General features: G+C 37.3%; 1 protein-coding gene across 2 annotated transcripts; it reads left to right on the top strand.

Moving 5' to 3' along the window:
- Positions 1-208: 208 nt before the first annotated feature.
- LOC308399976 (uncharacterized protein) lies at positions 209-10,116 on the top strand. Of its 2 annotated transcripts, none has more exons than XM_080887437.1 (5): positions 209-308; positions 1,815-1,876; positions 3,568-3,733; positions 8,370-8,512; positions 9,819-10,116. In XM_080887437.1, the coding sequence occupies exons 1-5, from the start codon at positions 291-293 to the stop codon at positions 9,925-9,927; spliced, it is 498 nt and encodes a 165-aa protein (XP_080743563.1). In that variant the 5' UTR covers positions 209-290; the 3' UTR covers positions 9,928-10,116. The 2 variants fall into 2 exon arrangements, with proteins under 2 accessions (XP_080743563.1, XP_080743562.1); XM_080887436.1 differs by having other exon boundaries at positions 8,370-8,549.
- The last annotated feature ends 312 nt before the right edge of the window (positions 10,117-10,428 follow it).

The following is a 10,428-nucleotide window of genomic DNA, read 5'->3' as shown; positions in this document are numbered from 1 at the left end:
ATGTAGAGGCCACCTTTAAAAGTCACTGAATGATTCAAAGTGCTGTATGTATGAACATAATTTTTTAAGAGAATCTGGTTTCTTGACCATGTGAGTTTGTTCAGCAGAAAGCACACACACACACACACACACACACACACACACACACACACACACAAACACACACTGATGACTAATTCAGGTGGAGGAGGTGCAGCAGAAACACCAAGCTAATTAGGCATCTGAGTGAACCAGCTCAGCTGCACAGAGGAAGCTAAAGTTGCAGGACAGAGACAAAGCAAAGGACCAAGATGGACTCTCAGCACATTGTAAGTATCTGCTGAGTTGTTTTTCTTTATTTAAATACATTATTTGTGGTTACTAAAAAAAAATGCTGTATTGAACATTATTTTTAAAAATTATAAGGAAAACAGAAAGCCTAAGCTCTCAGCTGCTGCATGGGTCCGTTGACTTTTGATTTTGACACTGAATGCAGATTGAATTACGTGAGTTTCATATCATAACAGTTAGTTAAAATGATGATTCCCTCTATTAATAAAGGAAAAAAATAATCCAAGCCTATCTGGTCCTGAGTTAAAAATCACGAGTTAAGTGTGATCAACCATATTTGTTTGGATAGCTGAGTACAATTTCATTAGTCACACTTAGATTAGATTACTTAAGTAGAACCTGCATGACAAAGTGAAGTAGGTTTCAAGATCTCAAAAATCAACAGATCCTGTTACAATCTAAAGAAACAAACAGCTGAGAAACAAAGTGTTTGATATCTATCAGTCTGGAAAGGGTTACAAAGACCGTTATTCACAAATGGAGAAAACATGGAACATCTGTGAACCTACCCAGGAGTGACCAGCCTACCAGAAGTAGTCTGAGTGGATCATTGCCTCAATAATAAAAGAGACTGGGCAAAACTGGCATCCATGGGAGACTTCCATGGAGAAAACCCCTGCTGACTAAAAAGAGCACAAAGGCTTGTCTGACATTACCAAAAAGCATCTTGATGAACCCCCAAGTTTTGGGGGGAAATATTCTGTGGACTGATGACACAAAAGCTAAACTTTTTGGAAAGTTTGGGTTACATTAAATCTGGAGCAAAACTAACACAGCAATTCATAAAAAGAACATCACAGTCAAACATGGTGGTAGTAGTATCCTGGTCTGAGGCTGCTTTGCTACTTGAGGACCTGTATGACTTGTTGTAATTGTAGAATTCTGCAAAAAAGATTGGGCCAAAATTCCTCCACAGAGATCTCAAAGACTTATTGACTGTTGTCAAAAATGCTTGATTGCAGTTGTTGCTGCAAAGATGGCCCAACCTGTTAAAATTTAAATCTACATTTTGCATATTTAACACTACCACTTTGTAATGTATATTACACTGATGGTGAGTTCATACAGACTGGTACTCAAAGGCCTTGGGTAACAAACAAAAGCATCAGCTGAGAGCTTGTGAGGTCATTCAGGACTGGAGTGACCTCTCTGGGTTAATTTGGTTGGACCAGTGAGGTAAATCTACACAAAACAAAAAAGACAAAAACCAGGTGTAGCGTTCCTGAGCCGATATAACCACCTAATCTCTACTCTGTGTGTGTGTGTGTGTGTCTGGTGTCGTCTGTCAGCCCGGAGACTGATGGACAGATGTCTCCTGTCACCACGGTAACTGTCTCCTTCTTTTCCAGGCTTCCGTCTGTCCTCTGACAACATGTAATTAACTGACACTCTACCCTCTGTGTGTGTGCATGCGTGTGTGTGTGTGTGTGTGTGTGTGTGTGTGTGTGTGTGTGTGTGTGTGTGTGTGTGTGTGTGTGTTGCAGGGCCGGATCGGAGCTCGACATCTCTCTCAGATTCAGGAGGAGTCGGACAGCAGAGAGCACAGGTAACCGGTCAGGTGAAGAGATACACCACCGATAGAAAGAAAAGAAAGAAAGAAAAAACAGGAAATGACAAATTGATCTGAAACAAACGAGTCTGATTAAGAAGCTACCAGGCAAAGGTAGGATTACACAAGCAGGAAGAGAGGCTAAAAGGGGAGGGGGACAGTCTTGATAGTGCGTTCGTGCACATCATTGTTGTCATCATTTCACATAGGAAGGCTCCTAACTGAGCAAATTGACCTGGGAGTATCTGTATTAAGAGCTGTTTGATTTCTCTAGATGCTAAGGAAAGGCGCATGTGTGCTTCCTTTGTTACCTCCTTTAGCAGAGGATACATTGGAGCATCTTTTGAAGCAGACAGTGCCATCTATCTATTCATAGCGACGCACCACCTGACGATTAATGAAAGCAGTAAGCAAAGCAAAGTAGTGCATATCATGTAAATGTTGAGTATATGTGTCCATTTCATAACATAATTTGATATGTTTTCAATTTTTAATAACAGACCATTAAACCCACAGCTGAACTCTGAGCATCAAATAAAATCTGCAACAGAGATTTATATAAGCTCTCTAAATCAAGATTATAAGCAATATTAATTATACTTAAGTTTCCCTGTAAATAAGCTTCCATTAGTTATGTCCCCACAATGGCCTCTTAATTGCATAAGTAATAGTCATATAAAATCCTAAACAAGGAGGAGGATTGGAGTTAGAGTCCAACATCTCTCTAGCAGGAAACATTATAATGCTGATGATTTATAATTTATTTCATTCAGAAATCAGGTTGTTGTTTTTATGATCTGCATGAAACAACGCAGTAAGAGAACACTGGGGAAGGTTTAGGGTTAGCATTTATACTGCATGTATTTAATAAAATAGCTCGTTAAAAACACAAAATGAACAATCGATTAGCCTTAACTATTGACTTAAATTGATTAAATAATAGGAATAGAAGGTTCAAATTTCCAAAAGAGAATAAAAGCACAACTTAGATTTTGGTGGTTAGTAAAGTGGTTAAAAAAATTAAAAATAAGAACTATAAAGCAAAGTCATCCAAACTAAACTTGGATGGAAACATTGCTGCTGGCAATAGAGGACCTGGAAACTCAGTCAGGGCAGTTCAATCTGATAACCGTGTGTGTGTGTGTGTGTGTGTGTGTGTGTGTGTGTGTGTGTGTGTGTGTGTGTGTGTGTGTGTGTGTGTGTGTGTGTGTGTGTGTAAGAGAGAGATAATCTGCACTGAAGCACAACCTTGGCAGAGGGATACTTTACTGTGATCAGACCCACTGTGTAAACAAATCTGAATGGAAACTGGTTTACATGGAGGAGTTTGTGTGTCACAGTGTGTGTGTGTGTGTGTGTGTGTGTGTGTGTGTGTGCGTGTGTGTGTGTGTGTGCGTGCGTGCGTACGTGTGAGTATATGTCTTTGTGAGGCTTAGCTCTTTTATAAAGATTTAATCTTCAAAGGGCTCTTTGAGAGTTCCGACTTGGTTTTTAGGGTTCATGTTTAAAATCAGTTTTGGTCCTGAGAACATGATATTAACATGGGTCCACACAAAGATAGGATGGCAAATTTCTGTGTGTGTCTGTGTGTTAATTGCTATGCCAATCAGCACGCACTGTCAGCTTGACAAGATTAAGACATGATGGGCTGAAATATGAACTCATCACTCTCCCTCCTGCTCTGTCAGTTCCTGTTTCCTGCCGCCAATCATCCAGCAGCAGCAGAAAGGCGAAAGAAGGAAAGCACGTGTGGTGGAGAGACAGGAAGAGAGGAGTCCGTCTGATGATCCAGCCTCGCTGCCTCTGGGCAGCCAACAGGAGAAGCTGGAGGACAACAGGAGTCTGCTGGAGGAGGTAATGTTTACAAAGATATTACAAATTCACATCACAGCTGTGGTTGATTGTTAGAAGAAGATCAAGATGAAGCAGCTCACCCACTACAATTTCTGAGGTATATTTAATATATAAATACCAGATAAATACTGATTTTAAGACTTAATACTGCACAATGTAAAAAATATGTTTTAAAAAAGACAAGACAAAACGATCTAGCTAGCTGTGCCTGTAACATTTGGGTATGGGTATATTTAAAGACAGTCAGTTTTAAACCTTATAATTTTTTTTTCTTTTTGTTACTTTGTTACTCTTACTTCATAAAATTCGATAGTCTATGTTCTTCAAATTAAAACGGCCAATCACAAGAAAGCGGACAAACTGTGAACTGTGACTTATACACAGTGTTTACATTTGAAGAGAGATGTGAATTAATTAATTTATTAGTATTTATAAATCATTTTTATCAGCTAAATTAATGTATGAATACCAAAATAAAATACTTTCTTGGAACTTTGCCCAGAAAATGGAATTAACTGATAAGCTAAACCTTGCTAGGAATTTTTACAATCTATGATAGGAATTACAAGATCAATAAAATGGACAGTAAAAAAGAGTACAGACGAGTAAGAACAGAAGAAAGAATGAATGCATTTAAAAAAGATTTATTGAAGGAAAACTGGGGTGAAGTATATCAGGAACAGGACGTTAATAGTGCTTATAATAAATTCCTTAGAATATTTACATTACTGTACAATACCAACTGTCCAATAAAGCAATATAGTAGGAAACAGAAATATATGGACTGTCCATGGATAACAAAAGGTCTGCAAAATGCATGTATAAAGAAAAATGCTCTATACAGAGAGTTCTTAAGAACGAGAACTAAAGATGCTGAAATCAGATACAAAAGATATAAAAATAGGTTAACTAATATACCGTAATTGTCGGGCTATAAGCCGCTACTTTTTGCACAAGCTTTGAACCCTGCGGCTTTTAGTCAGGTGCGGCTTTTCTATGGATTGTCCGTGATTTTTGTCATATCGTAAGACGATTTGTTTTGTTTGTTCCGCTGTTGTACGGCACTACGTTGCCTGGCGGAAGGATCGGGGTTCAAGAGTGGTATGTTGGTCACATGTCCATCCGCCAGGCAACATAGTGCCGTACAAGTAGCGCGAAAAACAAACTTCAAAGTAGCGCTACGCGTTCAGCGGGAGTCGTGGATGATGAGCGGCGATAAACTTGCGAAAAGCAAGTTGTGCTCAACTCTACCGGTGGATTCTGACAGCGTGGAAAAGTGTGCAAACATCCACGATCACCAACGGATTTCGAAGGGCTGGACTGCTGCATGATGAAGAGGAGGACACCGCCACGGCCCTTCAGAGGGTGTTCGACTCCGACACTGACAATGACAATGAGGATTATCTTTGGTTTTGAAAGTGACAACGAAGGAAAGAAGCTGAGAGTGGATGACGAAGCCATCCTGAGCCTGTTCGTTTCCGACACTGGAGAAGAGGACTTTGGTGGTTTTAGTGCGCAGGAAGATGGTGGTGAATGACTGACTTTTCTTCTTGTTAAAGCCGTGTCACTGCACCTGAGCCTAAAAGGTAGTCCGAATCTATTTTTCTGGTGTGCTGTAGGTTACTGTTATGTACTACATTTGTTACTCATTTATGAAGCACAGCACATGTGCAAATATGTACCCATAACTTGTTTTTCAAAATATTAATAAAAGGGGTGTGTCTCCAAACAGCCATCTCTTTCCTGACAATTCGCTTTGTGCATATTCTCTTACATATGATAAGTCAATATTGAAACACCTGCGGCTTTTAGTCAGGTGCGGCTAATGTATGTACAAAACAGGATTTTCCCCTGATTTTAGCTTGTGCGGCTAATATTCAGGTGCGCTTTGTAGTCCGGGAAATACGGTACTTAGATTTAGTAAAAAGGAATACTATAAGAAGCAATTAGATATAAATAGAAATAATAATAAAAGATTATGGGAAATCCTGAACAGTGTTATAAAATGTATGGATGTTGTGGCAAATAGTCTCAATGAATTCTTTGTAACTGCTGGACCAAATTTAGCAAGAACAATCACTCATCCTGGGAAAGCACAAGAAAAACCCGATACACTGATTGACAGAAATCCATATTCTATGTTTCTCACAGCCGTTGATGAAAATGAAGTTCTTGAAATTGTCAAAAAATGTAAAAATCACAAATCTTTGGATTGTAATGATATTGATATGATAGTGGTTAAAAGAGTCATTGAGGCTATTATAAAACCATTTACATACATCTGTAATTTATCATTTCAAACTGGTCGATTTCCAGACAGAATGAAAATAGCAAAAGTTATACCTCTATACAAATCTGGAAACAAACACCATTTCACAAACTACAGGCCTGTCTCTTTACTACCTCAATTCTCAAAAGTTCTTGAAAAACTGTTTAAAAACAGACTGGAAAAATTTATAGATAAACATAAACTACTCACTGAGAGTCAGTACGGATTCAGATCAAGCAGATCAACATCATCGGCACTATTAGATTCAATAGAATACATCACAAATTCCATAGACAAAAAGCAATATGTGGCTGAGTTATTCATAGACTTGAGAAAGGCATTTGACACTATAGATCATGATATATTAATAAGAAAACTGGAACGTTATGGTGTCAGAGGGGTAGTTTTAGATTGGGTCCGGAGTTATTTAAGTGACAGAAAGCAGTTTGTGAAAATAAATGGTGGTTGCTCCTTATGTATGGACATTGCTTGTGGTGTACCCCAAGGGTCAGTTTTGGGTCCAAAATTCTTCAACTTGTACATTAACGACATCTGTAAAGTGTCCAAAGTATTAAAAATGGTTCTCTTTGCTGACGATACAAACATTTTTTGCTCTGGTGATGATCTGCAGAATTTATTGGAGGATAATTCAATCAGAGCTCCCTGACCTGCTGTCCATCTACACCAAGCGGTGCAAGTCCAAAGCTAGGAAGATTATGATGGACCTCTCCCATCCCAACAATGGACTCTTCTCACTGTTGAGGTCTGGGAAGCGCTTCCGCTCCCTTAAGGCCAAAACAGAGAGAATGAAGAGGAGCTTCTTCCCCCAGGCTATTCGGGGCCTGAACCAGGTGTAGGACTGGACGTCACTATAAGACTGGACTCTCACACACGTCACCACACGCACCACCACACATTTCCTATAATCCTATAATTCCTATAATTTATAATCCTTATCTTTATAATCTCTTCTGCTATTTGCACGTTCTTTACTGTAAATTCCTAAGTTAATTTGTAAATTTTTGTAGTAAATTGTAAATATTGTAAAACTTTTCTTCTGTCATTTAATGGTCGGGCATTGTACAGCTACAAGCATTTCACCCCCATGTCATACTGTGTATGGTTGTGTGTGTGTGACAAATAAAATTTGAATTTGAATTGAATTTGAATTTGATATGACTAATGAAATAAGTAAAGTGAAGTTCTGGCTTGATAAAAACAAATTATCATTAAATTTGAATAAATCTAAACTGATGTTATTTGGAAATAGTAGTTTAAATACAAATGCAAAGATTCAAATAAATGGTGTTGATATTGAAAGAGTCAGTGAAAATAAATTTCTGGGGGTAATAATAGATGAAAAACTTAACTGGAGAGCTCACGTAAGATATATTCATTCCAAAGTATCACGAAGCATTGCAGTACTAAACAAGGCAAAACAGGTATTCGACAGAACATCACTTCATATTCTCTACTGTTCACTGGTTTCACCATACTTAAGCTATTGTGCAGAGGTCTGGGGCAATAACTATAAAACCACATTACATTCACTTTTTACTCTTCAAAAAAAAGCAATTCGAATCATCCACAATGCAGGTTATAGGGAACATACAAACTCACTATTTTTGCAGTCTGAAATATTGAAAATTGACGATATAGTGAAATTCCAAACAGCACAAATTCTATTCAAAGCAAAAAATAAAGAACTGCCAGGTAATATTCAGAGTATGTTTTTTTTGAAAGAAGGAAGTTATAATTTAAGGGGTTTTTGTAACTTCAAAACAATGAAGGTACGTACTACAAGAAAAGGCTTTTGTGTTTCTGTTCATGGAGTGAAACTATGGAACAAACTGAATATGGAATTAAAGCAATGTCCAAACATAAAACTGTTCAAAAAGAGTTATAAAAATATTATCTTCTCGATCTATAAAGAAAAGGAAAATATTTAAATTAAGTGAATGTCTCTATTTAAAAACAAACAAACAAACAAAAAATTCATGATGTGATATTATAGTATATAGTATATCAGAAATCTGTTCACTATTTTTATTACAAATTATATCAGTAAGGAAGCTGACTAAATATTCACTGATAATTTATGGCAAAGGGGTGGGATTAAATAAGTGTATACTTCTTCCCACTCCTTTTCAACATGTAAATTAATCAGAATGTTTTTTTGTATGTAATTTGTATAGTATTTTTTTTCTCTCTTATTTCTTTTCTAAATGTACTTGTATATTGTTCACATGTTGAAATAAATTACCAATCAATCAATCAATCAATCAATCAATCAATGTTTCTGTGTCTAAAGCTTGATGTACATCCTCGTGCTGGGTGATTAGAGTGGGTTTTTCTTTTTTTTTTCAGTTAGCTCATATCGAGAAAGAGCTTCGAGAGTCTCAGCAGCTGGATGAGGAGCGACAGCGGGAAGCTGAATTCCTCCGTCAACAGCAAAACAAGCTGCTGTGGCAAAACCTCTGTTACCTGAGTCTCAGCCAGCGGATCACCAAGTACGCAAAAATACGCAAACACACCCGAGGAGTTAAAGTTATGTAGTATTTTTAGCCTGTTTGCTTTAAAACATACAAAATAACCTCTCCACAAAAACCCTCTGCTTTCTGTGAGTACTCTGGTTAAAAAGAGATCCTTTAAAATCCTTTAAAATATTGTAAGAAACAGTCATTTCTGATAAAACTCATTCAAGCTGAGCTGGTTGACTCAGAAATATTCAAGTAAAAATAAAGATTTGAGGAATTTTGCTAAAATTCCTCTTTCTAAAATGTATCAGAAAAGCCTGTTGAATGTTTTATGTTTTCCTTTTGTTGTTGCTCCTCTATTTAACCCTGCATTTCTCTTCCATTCAGCTTCATTAACCACAAATTTAAGAAAAGAAAAAAAAAACCTTTGTCAGCTTCACCGTCCGATCTTTAAGTGATGACGTATGAACCCTGATTGCGGGTCCAAATTACTCTGCGTTTATTAAGGCTGTTGTGTTTTTAACATGCTTTAATGTTTTGTATCTTGTTCTATTTAAATTGAACAAACCAGTAAAAACAGGCAGTGTTCACTTTCTGTCTCTCTCGGTTTTTCTTTTCATTATAAAGTTCGGTTTTTAAAACCTTACAGTGTCACCACAGCCCAGCCCATGCAGCAGTAAATTAATGACTAACCTCATATTGTGGATGGATTATCTCAGTTGTTCTCCTGACTGAAGTTTGGTCTGTTTACAGCATCCTGCCATGCGATTGCATTTGTCTCTAACCATCGGGAACCCTCACGCTAACTTTTATTGAATGGAAAAAAGTTAGCGTTCATCTTCCAGCTTCACTGTGTTTATGTTATGCTAACATAGTTGTGTCGCCAGCGATCACGTAGCACATCATTATATACCAGCAAATAGTTTACAGAAAATTTCTCTTTCAGCCAAGCCGTCTGATCTTTTATTATAACATCACCTTGTACTTACAGCTTTGTTACCGAACCATCATAATGGAAGGGCTTTTAACAGAAAAAGACTTCATTTGAAATCTAATGTCTTCTAGTCTCTAGAAAAATGTGGCTAAATCTCACCCACCCCTAGCCCTAGAAAGTTGATATGGTGGATGTTGAAATATTAAACGGTTTTATTGTTGGTAATTTAGAAATTCTGAACATTTTTTTTCTAACCTGAAACATGGCTGGGCTCTGAATTAAAAAGTATAAATGAGTCTAAGAGTAGATAAATTAAAACAGCTGCATTTATCCTGACACATTTACAGTGTCAGGGATAATTAACTGATGATTAACTTTTTTGAGTGTAATCTTTTCCCTGTATAGACCCTGGGTCAGCAGCTACTTCAAGACGTTTCCCATGCACATCTACTGTCTGCCAGTCCAGGGCCCCAGTCGCAAAGGCAGGAGGTGGGGACTGAAGAAGAGGAGATGACTTACACTTTGTAAATTTGTTGGAAAAATATGCGTTTATTTATGTTTTTTATCATACAAATAAATGTCATTTCCTCATTCTTGGCAAAACTTTCTGATTTATTGTTTTTAGTTTAGTTTAGATGCTGATCATTGTGTCAGGTGTGTTGATCATCTAGATAACATCATGTAATGATAATAATAAAGAACTGGGGAGATTAAAAGTGTTTATTGTCCACTGCAGTGTCTTTTATCCGCAACTTTAGGGACTGATGATACCCCCTAGTGTTTGCTTTCATTAACACAAAGTACTTCTAAGTGCTTCTAATTTTGAAGTCAAAAGATGTCTCTGCTTTGTGAACGACCTATTGATTAGTTTTGCTAGCTTTTGCTCACGGGAAAACATATATTATACTTCATATTTCAAATATGATCTGGATATGATCATATACTATGGTCATACCAGACCTCACCTTTCAGTGTGAGAAAATGAGCCTTTCATATACTGCATTTGAAAAGGGCA

This window comes from Rhamphochromis sp. 'chilingali', assembly GCF_963969265.1.
Source record: "Rhamphochromis sp. 'chilingali' genome assembly, chromosome: 7".
Lineage (NCBI taxonomy): Eukaryota > Metazoa > Chordata > Actinopteri > Cichliformes > Cichlidae > Rhamphochromis > Rhamphochromis sp. 'chilingali'.
This window is presented reverse-complemented; position numbering and strand designations above follow the sequence as displayed.

Bases quoted from the DNA above. Each gene is read 5' to 3' on its own strand.
- LOC308399976 (XM_080887436.1), top strand. The intron at 1,877-3,567 runs GTAACCGGTCAG...CTGCTCTGTCAG, and splicing joins TCGGACAGCAGAGAGCACAG to TTCCTGTTTCCTGCCGCCAA. The intron at 8,550-9,818 runs GTTATGTAGTAT...TTCCCTGTATAG, and splicing joins AACACACCCGAGGAGTTAAA to ACCCTGGGTCAGCAGCTACT.